Consider the following 15,506-nt stretch of genomic DNA (forward strand, 5'->3'; position numbering starts at 1 on the left):
CTCTGGGGTTGTTGTGTGAGCCACCACTTGAGAATTGTCGTATTTTTTAAGAAATGTTTTTCTTATGTCCATCTTCAAAAACTCAGAGTCCGACTGACAGTTTAAACATTGTCACAGGATAGGTACCGATCAGCCAATAAGACATGTTTATTTCCATGCAACTCTCTGGTGATTGGTCTGGTGTCTTGCCTCTGTTGCATTCACTGAACACGGGAAATTAAACTCCTGCCGTCCTCTCTAGTGTCATGATGAGGTTCAGGTAAAGCACAGTTAATATATTATATTATTGAGGGAGAATTGTCCGGGGCTGGGCATCCGGGGCAAAAGCCCCGAATGCCCAGGCCAGGTGACGCGCCTGTTCCAGACACTGTTGAGTCTGAACTGTACAGGTGGTCAGATGGTGTTGCATAGTAATGACCTTGCCAAGGTTAGGAGTTCCATTCAGTGTGTACAAAAAATGGAAGGCCATTTGCATGCAGGCTTTGTTTGAATGGCACATGCTGTCCTCTATAGAAGCCTATTCTGCCCTTTACTGATCCAAAGGGCAGATGTGAAGAGGGAGAGGACAGGAAGACAAAGACAGAACAGGAAGAAAAGGGAAAGGATTAAATGAGAAGTATAGCAAATCGGGAGACATGCAGATATGGGAATACGGAACAAGGAATACAAATACTGTGTATCAACTTATTTTACATTTTTACAAGTGTTGTTGGTATTTCTGCTTTTGTAATATAGCCCACAATCATCTCTCGGAACGCAGTTACAGAAGATGTTTATGCTGTTTCAGTCACAGCAAATTGGATGAAAGTGTCAGCTAATGGAGATCATGAACATCAGATGTAAGGAACGACGCAAACAGAGAGACAGGTAGAGAGACGGCTGGTATCTGGGTTACTCTGGCCTCACATCTCCACTGCAGATGAATATTAATAAGGAGTTATTAATATCTGCTGCCTGCACTGTGTGTGGATGTGTGTGTGCAAGGTCGGCGTGGAGGCGCAGCGTGAACAAGCCTTCCTCCTCCTCCTCCTCCTCCTCCTCCTCCTCCTCCTCCTCCTCCTCCTCCTCCTCCTCCTCCTCCTCTTCTACACAACCTGTATCTCCATCACTCTCACTTCCTCTTCACTCACTTCATCTTTTTTCGCTTTTCTTTCTCCATCATTTGCTTCACCCCCACATCCAGGCTTCCTGTGTGTCACAGCTCCTTATGTTTCAAGGAATGCTGCTTTCACATAAATCAAAACATAGTGAGGTCATTTTTTGTAAGAATGGTCGTAAGGAGACTATGTATTGGGCAGGGTCTAGAGGTAAAATAAAGTACTGTAATTGTAGAATCTACTATGTAGCAAGAGCAACAATTGGACAATTCTGTATTTGTTGTACGAAGCTGAACAGACATCGTGAGTGAAATCACTGTTACTGCAGTCATCCATTTGGAGTGTTTTTTTTTTTTGTCACATGTTTTATCCCAATACATTTAATATTATGGAATTTTCAGTGGACTCAACTGTTGCATTCCTATTTTCTCGTCTACTTTGGGTAAAAAAAAGCAACATATGACGTCGGCTTCATCAGAATCATCAAAACCAATTAGAAGTCTACACATAAAGTCTTAAGGAGATTAGGTTGCGTTACTACTGCTTTGAAGGAAATGTTTCAATGCTTAGGAATGAATGTCATCAGGTACTTTAGGTTTCAATTTTGTTCAAGTGTTTATGTTATGGTCTAAGGCCAACTCACCACAGTTAAATTCTCTCTTGGATGTTGCTCCAGCCTTTCCACAAGCTAGCCCCTCGGGTGGTTCGACTTGACTTCCAAAGTCTTTCAGAGCTTAAAACCATGCAGTCTTATCTTTGGCTCAAAGTTAGCCCTACTCACAGAATGTCGTTGTTATAACAATTGTCACTTGAATAGGGATGAATGACAATTAGCTAAATTTAACAGTCCCTCTACTTTTATTCATTTCCTGAAGCTCTGAATGGAAAACTGCCATTAGGAGGATTTATTTTGCATGAGGATGATTGTTAACTTTGTTAAAATCCAACAAAAGACAAGGCTGCAGAAACTAGATGGAAATAAAATATGAAACCAGTAGAATTGAACCATTTCACAGAACATTTGGTTGGTTTGGCTTTCCCAATTTGGGATCGATAAAATACATCTTATCTTTATCTGATCTTATCTTACCCTTTTCCTGCTTTGTAACGATAGCTTTGCGTTGTGTTTGACTTATACAACTCCTTATAACAACATATCTATTTATTATAGTCCTTTTGTTCTCATGCTTCAAATACATACAGTCTACCCCCCCCCTGACCTCCAGGGAGTAGGACAAAAAACAACCAATCAGTGCTTCAGGAGTATGATTCACAGCTTGAGGGTTTGGCCAAGCTGTAATAAACTAGAAAGTCCAGATGACAGTGAGCAATGTGCTGTTGAATACGGAGCCTGAGTGCATGATCTATACACCCGATTCCCTTGGCATTTTACTGAGATATCTCATGTGGAGGGGTGTGCACATACACATGCACACACTTCCTCTTTCCCCCTCCACTTCAATATCCACTTCAGATGACGATAAGGTTTTTGTAATCAGCGCACACCACAATGAAAAGTGCAATAACAGCACTGTATATATATATATATTACTGTTAGAATGACCTCACTGAAAGAAAAAAAAAAAGGAAATGTGCACCTAATAGGGTGGAAATGCATGACATATTTTTGTTGACAGGGCAAAATACCCTCAATTGAAGCAGGCAGAGTTAGAATAGAATAGAATATATCTTTATTGTCATCACACATCAGTGCAACGAAATTCAGTTGGCATCTCTCAATGCAATACATAACATAAATAAGAACACATCCATAAAAACAGTGATAAAGCAGAGATAGTAGCAATAATAATCAGGGTCATCATATGCACTTTACCAGAATGTTAAAATATATAAAGCTACAATGTTTAAATATAAATAGTTACTAAAAAATATCAGTTGATACTTAATAAAAATAAAAATAAATAACATGGTATTTTAGGCTTTTAGTTGTGTTTACTGCTCTGTGTATTCAGACAAATGAGAAGCACTTTGTTCAGTAAATGAGCGGGAATTTCCCCTGACAACAGGCCGTCATGTTTTTACTAAGATGAAACACTCTGTACATTATGATGTGTTTCTGTATGCTCGGTTATAATATTTGTTTACCTCCTCGGTCAGATTATAAGCAGGCGATTCAGGCGTTTCCTTGTAAATTGCATTTATGCTGCAAACACTGTGTGGATTTTTTGCTCTGTCAGTGTATGCTGGAATGTCTGTGGGGGGGGTCACAGATCAGTGGGGAGCAGGTGTGTGTGTGTGTGTGTGTGTGTGTGTGTGTGTGTGTGTGTGTGTGTGTGTGTGTGTGTGTGTGTGTGTGTGTGTGTGTGTGTGTGTGTGTGTGTGTGTGTGTGTGTGTGTGTGTGTGTGTGTGTGTGTGTGTGTGTGTGTGTTGTCATTCATGAGAGCAGGTGCATGTATATGTGTGTATAGGTGCACGTGTGTGAGCATTGTGGGGAGCAGGTGTGTGTGTGTGTGCTCACTCGGCCGGATAATAGGCACATATGGACAGAGCGAGAGAGCCATATGAGAGACACCCACACCTCCATTATGTCATTATGTTTATTATTGTAGTCTAAATCAGTGGGAAAGTGGGTTGTTAAATCCAGTAACGAAGCAACCGTCTTGTGTATGAATTTGCCGATGGACTAGCTGCTCCTTTCAGCTAAGTAGATGTTAGAGAGCAAGAGAGAGAATAATTGTCAGCTATTTGAAAATGACAGAGGGGGAAGTGATGGGAAAAATAGTGAGAAGCAGCGGAGCAAGAGAGATCGAGAAAAATGGGGAGATGAGGAGGGGAAGATTGATGGAGAAAAGGAGGAATGGTGCGTGGCTGAAAATGAACTTGTCCACTGCTTGAGACCCAATGGAGGGAGTGACAGCTATATAGATTAGAGGGAAAAGAGGGAAGAAAATAAAAGCGGGGAGGGGAGAAGGGAGGCTGAGTGTTAGCAGGTAACATAGGGATGAGGAGGAGAAAGATGTAGAGGGGTGAGGCAGCGGGGTGAAGGATTTGGCAACCATGATGAGGAAGAAGTGGAGGGTTAAGTAGATGCAGAACTACTGGAGGAAAAAAAGAGGAGAAAAGGAGGTGATCTTTCAAAAGAAACCACAATTCAGCTGGGATGGCAGATGACAGGATAGTTGTGTGTGTGTGTGTGTGTGTGTGTGTGTGTGTGTGTGTGTGTGTGTGTGTGTGTGTGTGTGTGTGTGTGTGTGTGTGTGTGTGTGTGTGTGTGTGTGTGTGTGTGTGTGTGTGTGTGTGTGTGTGTGTGTGTGTGTGTGTGTGTGTGTGTGTGTGTGTGTGTGTGTGTGTGTGTGTGTGTGCGCGCGCTCTGCTTGACAGTGTGAGGATTACTGAAGAGAGTAAAACTTTAATAATACTGAGCTCACTAATCTGTCTGTCTGACCGTGGATCTCTCTTCGTGTCTGTCCTGCACATGCACAGTCATGCCGTGGGTCTCTGTGTTGTATGATAGACTGCGTGCTGATGTGAGTGACTATAATTCCATTAGCAGCTCTTCATTCTGCAGGGGGGAAACAGCAGCCTGTAGAAATACAATTCTGACTGAAGGGAAGAAGGAGGAAAAGCAAAGGAAGGGATTGGGGAAGAAAAGAGGAAGAAGTAGGCATGATGCAGGAGGGAGGAAGTGGATTTACGGTGGGAGGATGGAGAGTCAAACAGAGGTTATAAAGAAGGGGGGAACAAATTACAAGGAAAAGAAAAGGAAACAGGAAGGAGATTACAATCTAGGTGGTACAGAAAAAAACAGGGACATAGGGAAGATGAGGAAAATGGGAGGAGGGCTAGGGTGCTTAACCACCAGTGACAGAACCTAATCCAATAATTAATCCATCCCTCACATGACTTTACAGCCAAAAGTATTTAACCATAATTCACACATACAGTATTAACGTAGTGCAGACAAAGGTTTCCGCAGTGCTTCAGTCAATCAGTGGTTAATACAGTATTCACATGTCTAACAGTACAATACAGTAATACTTAACATTAGTCTTCTTAAAGTTCTGCAGTCAAGTGCTATATAAGTATGATTACAGTCAATAATAGTATACTCAAAAATTATTTTAATACTACTTCCTCTATAAATATATTTTCCCCTATATGTAAGAGGTTTGTAGAACGTTGCCTTTTATGCATAGTATACCTTATTCATGTGTCATTCCTATGTTTTATTGCACTTGTGTATATGGCATTCATTTGTATTTGTTAATTTAACAACAGACATTGTTACATATCATATTTGTGCAGGTGATCATTTGTGCTATTTTATACAACATGTTGGACCTGCTGATCAGTCAATAGACGATGGCTAACAGAATCGATATTATGCATTTTTCACAGCAAACGTTGTATTTGCCATGGTAGGGAGAGCACAGGTGTTACTCATAACAACATTAGTGATGGCTCTGATCATTTCAAGTCTCCTAGTGAGCCATGACAGTGAACCAGCATGTAAAATTGTAGTATAAATAGAATTCAGCCATCCATAATTGTATTATTCTTATTCACCTGCATATGTTTTTTGCACCTGGTGGATTGGAATATGAAAATGCAATAATGAACTGTATGCACATATGTATATCCAGATTATCCAAATTGAATATTTCCGTTATAACTGAAGTTAAGAAACGTAAAATATTTAATTAATATGGACCACAGGGATAGAGCAAATGGTTTTGAGAGTTCATAAGATTAGTCGATAAACTGTAAGGACAATCACCTTTTAAATCTAACTGAACTTGAAGTGAAACTAACTGAGTGGAACTCCAGTGTGATTCAACTGCAGACTTTAATAAGCTCTGATGCAAATTCAAGTCAGTGGAGCTGCTATCTGCTTAATGATAAAGACTGGGGAGAGATGCTATCACTGCAACTCTGAGCACACACACACACACCAACAATTTATAGTAGAAATATAAATTACAGCAGCAAAAATGTAATCATCGAACAATTTAAAGGAAAACAAATCATTAAAACTTTTGAAGTCCTGCTCTTGTCATTTAATTGTCTCCACCAGATAACAGACAGGGAAGGGGACCAATTAGATTATCCCGCCTCAGATCAGTCCCTCCCGTCATCTCCTCTGTGTGCCCTTCTCCTTTTCTCCTTTTCTTCACTCACATCTGCCTCATTTCTCACTCTCTACATCCATCTGCTTTTCCTTCTCCTTGTCGTGTCCCAACAGGGATCTATTTGGGTGGGCAGTAAGGATGTAATTATCAGTCGATTAACTGATGATGACACCTGATCAGACACTAATTAATGAGGGACGCACACATGCAAGCCACAAACTAAGGGCCCACTCCTTGCTGCAGCTCTAATTCAAAATGTTAAAAAAAATGACATTTTATAATAAACACGTGTTTATATATATCTATGATTTAACATGCATTTAAACAGTCCTTCGGCGCCACTCGATGACGTAGTATACTTGAAATAGTGGCTCTGCAGCAGGTTTACTCGACATTGAGAAACGGCTACACACACACACGCACGCACGTACGTACGAACACACACACTCTCAGTGGGGTACACCCTGTGAGAGGGGCAGGCAGTGTGAGATAAACTGATCACACAGCAATACAATATGCTGAAAGTGATTATGTGTGTGTGCGTGTTTGTGAGAGATAGTGAGCAAAAGAGAGAGATGATGATGTGAACAGCACTTACACTAGAGAAAAGAAAGAGGAAAAATATTTTTCCACTGTAGAGAATCATCTGGGACAGTAGCCCACTGCAATAGATGCAGAGTCTGTGTCAGTTTTTCTCGTATGTAGGCTATTGGTTAGGGTTAAACACTGATTTACTATACACTTTTAGGTTCTCTGTTCTACAATAAATGCCAAGTTTAGAGATAATGGGGAAGTTATAGTTTCATCCAAGTAATGAAATGCTCTAAATTAAACCACTGTGTGATTTCCCATAAGGCAAAGCTGCATCTGATACCAAGTGACTTCAGCGCTGATGAATTTAAAGAACACCTCCTTGGGCATTAATTCTGTATTCACAGAACACGGCTCCTTAATATTTGCAGACATATCTTGTGTTGTTGTTTAATCAGTGCATTTGTATAAAGATTGCCTTAAGGGCACTACAATTATTTTAAAATTATATAGCACTTATCCAAACAAATATTTTAATGTGCTTGGCTTTGAAAAAAGTAAAAAACATAGGACTAAAACCAGGAAATTGCAATATCAATAAAGCACATACAAATGTAGAGTTTATCAGACAATATTAGGAACCAGGTAAGTTATACAAAATAAAAATAAAAATGATTGAAAGACCATCTGATAAAAAAATAATTTCCAGGTCAATGTGAAGGTTCAGCATGATTACATTAGCAACAGGATCCTGTCCGACTGGCTGCACAGATTGCAGGTGCTGGGGACACAGGCTATAGAGGTACCGTAAAAATAAATCAACATTAGGAGTTTAATATTATCATTTTTTACGATAATAGAAAATAGTGTAAAGGATTACAATTTCATTTCTGACAGTTGCACTACACTTACAAGTCTCGGCAACATTTTGTTCTATTTCTGTTAGCATCAGGCAGTTTAGCAGGTTAGCTTGGTGTGCACACTAGAGGTTTGTAGTTTCATGTAGCCTGCGCAGAAAGAGGAGAAGAGCTTGTGGTAAACCTTTATTTGTTATGTACTGTTAAGATAATGAAACAACATGATACTTATAAGTAGTTAATATGTTTGTTGTATCAGTGTTTGCTTTTAGAACGCTGCATGGTCCTGGTTCTTCCCCTGGGCTAAGCTAGCCCCTGATAGCTAAACTGTTGCTATCTAGCCTGCTTAGTTTTCTCAGTTGTGGTTTTTAACAATACCTAAATATGTATAGTTACTCATGCTGTACCTACAGTAAGTGAAGTTTGGTTTTTGTACTTACTTATTTTTACTTTACTTCATATTACTACATTTTACAGAGAAATATTTTAAACCTGAGTCACGACCATAGACTGTATATATAAAGGTCACGACTCACATAATTTGACAGCTAACATTGCTGGTTACTTTATTATAATATTTATCTGACCAATAGAAGCCTGTATTCAATAATTAATATACTGTATTCTAAAGTCTTTGTAAGGAAATGTCTACATCATTTTACAGTACAAATTCACAGGTGTTGATAATAAAATGAATGATGTCTCAGTTGAATGCATAGCTGCTTTGGCTTCAGGGTTCTCCTTTGCTGGTCACATTTTCATGGCGCCATTAATGTTATTACTAGTAACACATGTGCCCTTTCTGCCATAATTGGTTCAAATGTCAGCTGTTAACAAGGCTTGTATAAGCACCTCTGCTGTCTTAGTTGTACATGTTGCTGATACAATATCTGGTTTTATTATAGCAACAGTTTTGATGCAGAACTGTTAATAATTTAAATAGGAGTAGCCTACTGCTTCTATTATGCACATTAAAAGAGCAGGGCTAAGCAAAGTATATATGATGCATTGAAGGATTGCAGGCTAGACAGTGCTGTGTTAACTTATACACATTTACTGAGCCACTAAGTTGCTGAGGAACTGGGTTTTTGATTTAAATCACATATACTTTTTGAAAATACACGTCACCTTTATGTGCCTGTCAACACTCAGCATGTGAAGGTAGATGCCTTTGGGTCCTTTGTGCTTTGGATATGGTTATTGCTTCTCAGGATCTGATGTAATGCTCCCTAAGGCATGTTATTTTATATGTAGAAATGTACAGTATAGCTGTGAAGTGAAAGGAATGGGATTTCAACGGATATTGTAACCGCCCTGTAATCAAACCAAGCATACAGGATACGTCTTTCCACCTCCCTGATACCTCTCCACACGTCCTCTTTCTCCCTCCTTATCTCTGTTGTGAAACCACAGGTTGGATTAATTTAACAGGGGTTCTTAAAGTTTTGCATTCATTTGATCCCAAAAGTAGCTTTGCATTTATGTGATTTGGGAATTTGACTTTGGGAATTAGGTCAAATGAGACAGAATTCCACATAGCAATAACAGTGTTCACTTCACATTGAACCAATATTAAGGTTTTATTAGTGTACGTAACTCAATACATTATTTAAAACTGAACCAAGTGATTTAACCCCAAGTGTACTAGAACATATTAAATTACTGTGACTTATTAGATTCAGAAATATATGTATATATGGTTTCCATAAAGAAATGCCCTCCTTTTCTATTCTCAGGAACATTTCCATTAATGTTTGTTTAAACAACAAATGTGGGCACAAATGTGTGTTGTCTTAAACCTGAAAAGGGTTCATAGTGTCAGAGTGTGTAATCCACTACATGGTGAGAGAATGTGCAGAATCCTTTTTCAGATGTCAGAGGGAAGGAGGGGCTGGGCGGATATTATAACTGTCTTTAATCTGGCTAAGCATACAGTATGGATAATCCGCTCTCCCTTACTTTTACTTACTTAGTCTTATTCCTACAATTTGTCTGGGCAGCACGACTATGTAATCTCACTGAGATTATTGTAATGCTGTCTCTCTTGTCTCTACCATTCTCTAACATTTTTGTTTTGTTGTTTTTATTTCACTGCAGTTATATGTTGTCTGCAGTATTGTGTTTTTTTATTCTCTGCACTTTCCCCAACTGAGTAAATGTACAGGATGACTCTTGGACCCCTGCCATTTTACAATATTAGTACCATACCCCGAGGAAATGTAGCAGTACAGATATTCATTACATTACATTGCATTTAGCTGACGCTTTTATCCAAAGCGACTTACAATAAGTACATTCGACCAGGAAGACACAACCTTGAGGAAAACAGAATCATATAAGTACATCAGGTTTCATAGAGCCAATCATTTCAAGTGCTACTCAACTGGCTTTAGATAAGCCAGTCCTTTATTAGTATATAAGTGCTCTGTTAGCAGTTCTTTGTTAGTCATTCTATCGCTCGAAGTGGAGTCGAAAGAGATGAGTTTTCAGTCTGCGCCGGAAGGTGTGTAAGCTTTCTGCTGTCCTGATGTCAATGGGGAGCTCATTCCACCATTTTGGAGCCAGGATAGCAAACCCACGTGTTTTTGCTGATGGGAACTTGGGTCCCCCTCGCAGCGAGGGTGCAGCGAGTCGTTTGGCTGATGCAGAGCGAAGTGCACGCGCTGGGGTGTACGGTTTAACCATGTCCTGGATGTAGGAAAGGCCAGATCCATTCGCAGCATGGTACGCAAGTACCAGTGTCTTGAAGTGAATTCTAGCAGTTACCGGAAGCCAGTGAGGGGAGCGGAGGAGCGGAGTGGTGTGGGAAAATTTAGGAAGGTTGAAGACCAGACGAGCCGCTGCATTCTGAATGAGCTGCAGAGGTCGGATGGCACATGCAGGTAGACCAGCCAGGAGGGAGTTGCAGTAGTCTAGGCGTGAGGTGACGAGAGCCTGGACCAGAACCTGCGTCGGTTTCTGGGTCAGCTGGGGACGTATCTTCCTGATGTTGAAATTCAATTTTAAAATCTAATCTTCAAAACATTGATAAAGAGTTGTGAGAATGAATGATCATTATGTAAAGTTGCTGGTCTGACGAGAGGTGTTCAGTGTGTGTTGTTGACAAAAAGTGAATGGACTGTATAACCTACACAATATGTTGAGGAAATAAATAGTACACAGTTAGCTGTTGTACTTGCTTGACGGGAGTATATTAGTCACCGTCTATTCTATTCGACAGGGAGAGACTTCACTGTCTGAAAATACACAGGGCTCACTAACCGATGTGTCAACAATTCAAACGTTCCTGAAGCCTCCAAAGTAAACTGCTAAACTGTACAAAAACTGAAACGCTGAGAGACTGTGATTTAGGAGCTCTGACAGTTGTTTGTGTTAGTAGAACTACCAGAGTGTAGCAATACTCAGTTACAAGTAAAAGTCCTGCATTCAAAATGTTACTCAAGTAATTTGGTCCATTTCAGATTCAGAATGGGCCAAATCGGTAATGGTGCAGGCAATTTCAATTCCTTTGTACACTGACTGCAGGGTATACTTCAGGTGTAACTAGGTCTTATTTAAGTGTTTTTTTTATTTCACATTATTAATCAAAATCTGCAAAGTAACTAAATACATTAAATAAATATATTTGAGTGAAAGTACATGATTTACCCCTGAATTTGGGTTAAAAGTGCAAAAAAGAAAAAAGTGTAAATACTCAACTAAAGTACAAGTCGCTAAAAATTGTACGTAAGTACAGTACTTGAGTAAATGTACTAAGTTACTTTACACCGCTGGTTGTTTGCTAATTTTCTTTCTCCTCTCTTCTTTTCCCCTCTCCACTCCAGGCTCCGACTACTCTCCCCCTCCCCCCCTTCCTCCCCCTGTACTGACCAACGAGCGCAGTGGCAGTGGCAGCCACAGTGACCATGGTGGAGGAGGGGGCGGGGTCAACCATGGGGTGGGTGTGGTGGGCCTGGCCCCGGAGCACATGGCCACACCGGGGGCGGCCCTGAGCTGGCAGGCGGCTATCGACGCAGCGCGGCAGGCGAAGATAATGGGCAACACTGCGTCAAGTGTAGGGGCGGTGCCCGGGTCGGGAGGGGGCGGGCCCATCTCCACGGCCAGCTCCACCCAACGGAAGAGACAACACTATAGCTCCAAGCCCAAGAAACAGACAACAACGACAGCCACAAGGCCGCCACGGGCCCTGCTCTGTCTCACACTCAAGAACCCCATCCGCAGGGCCTGCATCAGCATCGTAGAGTGGAAGTATCCTTTAACAAACCATAAGGGGAGGCTGGTCTTTATAAGGTTTGCCATGTGGAATAACATGCCGCATGTGTCACTTTCAAGAGACATTTCCTGTTTTTAAATGTTGACACACTGAAAAAATGTAAATGTATTACAGTATGTCAACAGATTTCACGTTACTGTATTAGGTTAGTTGAAAGCAATAATAACAAGTTTTAATAATAGATATTATATTCATCTTAATATTATTGCTTTCAACAAACCTAAAACAGTTATGTGAAATCTGTTTAATAGAATGTGTCAATGTGTCAGCTTTTTCAGTGCACCTGACATTGTTAAGGAATTCACAATACTTACAAAATTACAACATTTAAAGTGTAGAAGTGCAAAAGTTATTTAAAAAAACAAAAACATCCTCGATGCAACTGTGAATCAGTCAGTCAATCTAGAATCAATAACTTGCGTTTTAGTGCTGATTCTACAAACAGAGCAGATTTAAGGTGTACATTTCCATGCAAATCTCACATAAATACTGGTATAGTGTCTGTGCTGCGACCACATTTCATCCTTCCAGTTTTGAATGGATTGATGCTGGATGGAAATATGCAGGTAGAAAAAACCATGGCAATGAGGAGAGAGAGGGGGACATAAAGGATAGAGGACCTAAACGTGTTAGGAATTCATCACACAGCCTCTTTTGTTTAGTTCCCTCTCCCTTCTTCTCTTTCTTTCTTAATCCATCTCTCTCCTTTCCTGTGTCACACTGAGTGTTATTCACTCACATGGCCTAATCCCTTTCCCCTTCCTCTGCCTGTCCTTCTCCTTCTCTCGCTTTTTCTGCTCTCTCTTTCATCTCACATTCTTTTCTCAAAGGAGGATAAAACAAATTGTGTCATTTTCATCCGTCCTTCACACCCCTCCGAGTATATGTCTTTCTTCCAGCTCTGCCTAACTGCATTCATCCTCTCTCCCCCAGGTACACACATGCCTCTGTTCCTGCTTTGCTCCCTCCACCCTCCACCTCCACATCTCTCTAACCGTCTATTATCCGTCTCTGCCTGTCCCTGTCCATTCAAATCCCTTTATTCCTGCTGTTCTTCCACACATCTCTCCTTTCTACCCTTCCTCCCCCCCCTCATTTTTAAGCCTCTGAACATAATGACAGCGACAGAAATGGTCAGAGTCACAGCAAAAGTGATTTATAATAGGAGAGGGTCCACAGGAGCATCGACTCAGCAAGAGCAGAGTCACACATGGACCTGAGAGGGAGAGGAGGGGAGGAAGAGGAGGGGTTGGGGGATATGAGAAGGGCAGGGTTCCTGGCAGGATATGGATGTCAACAGGAGAGATGATGGAGCGGATTAGCTGGGGAGGGGGGACTGAGGGAAGAGAGGCTGGGAAAGGTAAACAAGAAAAATAACAGAGAAGTAGGGGGGCAGATATTAAGTGAGGGTAGGAAAAGGGAGAGGAGGGGGATAATGAGGGAGGAAAAGAAGAGTGGAAGATTCATTGAATTGATGAAAAAGACGAGTAAGTAGTATTCATGTATGTTGGAAGAAAGTTGCATTAGGCGATTACCACATTAGAATAAATCAGAATTGTAGGCTTTAATGAAAAAATACTCTTGGTCAAAATCTTGATCATATCATAACCTTCAGGACTGTTTCGTAGTATTCAAAGTATGGTTTAATCACTTTGAATCACAAACAATACCCGGAAATCTTATTTGGCTTTAAAGGATTTTTTGGTGTAAATATTAATTGAAGAGGCTTCTTGTGGATTTTCTTTGTTTTCTGCCATCAACATACCCATAGCTGTAGTTATTTAAATGTGTATATCTAGTGATTTTTTGTTATAATTCTGGATGACATTCTTATGAACCTGTAAATGATATTATGTTATATCAAATAACCATAAAAGGGCAATTTGATGTCATTAGGTCTGTTTTGTTTTGATGGTTTTGCTCAAATTAATCAGAAAGACCAAGCTCCATTTTGAGCCTTTTTAAAAATGTTTTCATAAAAACAAGTCTAAATGTCCCATAGGAACAGCCCTGCCCATTAATCCCGCTCTGTGTGGTAAAACAAGGGATGAAGACAAATTGTCTTGCTGATCACCTTGAGTATTTATAGTGATTATTCAAAGTCATAATGCAATAATAGGTCTCAAACCATCCCAGGTAGCTATGCTTATGGTGTAGAAAACAATGAAAATGAATGGGAGAAAGCATGCATAAACCCTCAGGGTCAATGGAACTCTCTCATCCAATGACTGATCGGTGTTCAGATCATTACCCACAATTCCCAGCATCATTCATTTAAACAGCTCTGAAAGGAGGGAAGGATGAGAAAGCCAGGGTTACATAGAGAGAAATGTGAGGGAATGAGATGAGTTAGGGAAAGATAAAGACATTAAAATAAGCTTTTTGGGGAAAGACCAGAATGAAGAAGATGTAACAGGATGGAGTCATAACAAACTTGGAAGAAGCAGAACAGTAGCAAAAATGCAGTAAAATGTGTCTGTCAGCATTTCTTTCTGCCTGCTTTTGTATCCAAACACATTTTTTTCATCACGGCAATGCATTTGAACATTAGTGTCTGGGTGACTGTATGCGTCTGTTCTGTCTGTGTGTGTGTGTGCGTGGGTAGTTAGGTATTCATGTGTTGCTTTTATTCTATAGGCTTTGTGTGTTTGCCCCTGCGTGTGTCCTGTATTCTGTGAGTACCGCTGTCTCTAGAGATAGCAGATCCTAAATCTTCCACTCTTCCTCCTCTGTTACCATGACAACAGCTACAGCTCTCAACAGGTCAATGGGGCCTGTCTGAGCTCACACACACATGCATGCAAAGACACACTTAGATTAGAGAACACACGCATACATTACACACTGTTGAGGAGAGCACGCACATGCTTGCACACAGATGATAAAAGGACTAAAACACACACACACACACACACACACACACACACACACACACACACACACACACACACACACACACACACACACACACACACACACACACACACACACACACACACACACACACACACACGTCACACACACAGATGCAGCACTCTCACATGCTGTGTAATGATAGCATTTAAGCATTACCTGCACACCACAAGGTCAGCCTGAGAGACAAGGAGAGAGCGGGGCTAATAACCATGTTCTCTATATCAAATCCAACTAAGTGGTCATTTTGAAAAGGTGTCATCGAGTGCATTTTTACACACACACACACACACACACACACACACACACACACACACACACACACACACACACACACACACACACACACACACACACACACACACACACACACACACACACACACACACACACACACACACACACACACACACACACACACACACACACACATCAGGCAAACAGATAAATATTCTCAGCTTAATAGAGAATCTGAGCTGAGTTGAGCTGGCAGATAAAATCCGTATATGACTAGTTCTTGTTTGGATTTGTCGGATAAGAGGTTTTGTGAGCTGCATGTTGTGTTTATGTGAGGAAAATAACAGCATCCCTCTTTGTATGTGGATGCAATCCCAGTGTGATCATGTGTCGAATAGCATATACAGCTAGCTTGTTAAAACTCTGAATGTGTATATTGAATAGCAACGTGGTGGTTATTGCTGTTTTTATAGAGCTGTCCAAGTCAATCCCTCCCGATTAGCTTTG

General features: G+C 40.7%; 1 protein-coding gene across 2 annotated transcripts in view; it reads left to right on the top strand.

The window, feature by feature from the left end:
* Nucleotides 1-15,506, top strand: part of cacna1c (calcium channel, voltage-dependent, L type, alpha 1C subunit) — a 256,189-nt gene that overhangs the window by 73,606 nt on the left and 167,077 nt on the right. For both annotated transcript variants that reach the window (XM_071201832.1, XM_071201831.1), the window contains exon 2: nucleotides 11,401-11,824. In XM_071201832.1, the coding sequence (XP_071057933.1) occupies nucleotides 11,401-11,824 (424 nt within the window). The remainder of the gene's footprint in view (nucleotides 1-11,400; nucleotides 11,825-15,506) is intronic.

This window comes from Pseudochaenichthys georgianus, chromosome 23 (genome assembly GCF_902827115.2).
Source record: "Pseudochaenichthys georgianus chromosome 23, fPseGeo1.2, whole genome shotgun sequence".
In the NCBI taxonomy this organism is placed as follows: Eukaryota; Metazoa; Chordata; class Actinopteri; order Perciformes; family Channichthyidae; genus Pseudochaenichthys; species Pseudochaenichthys georgianus.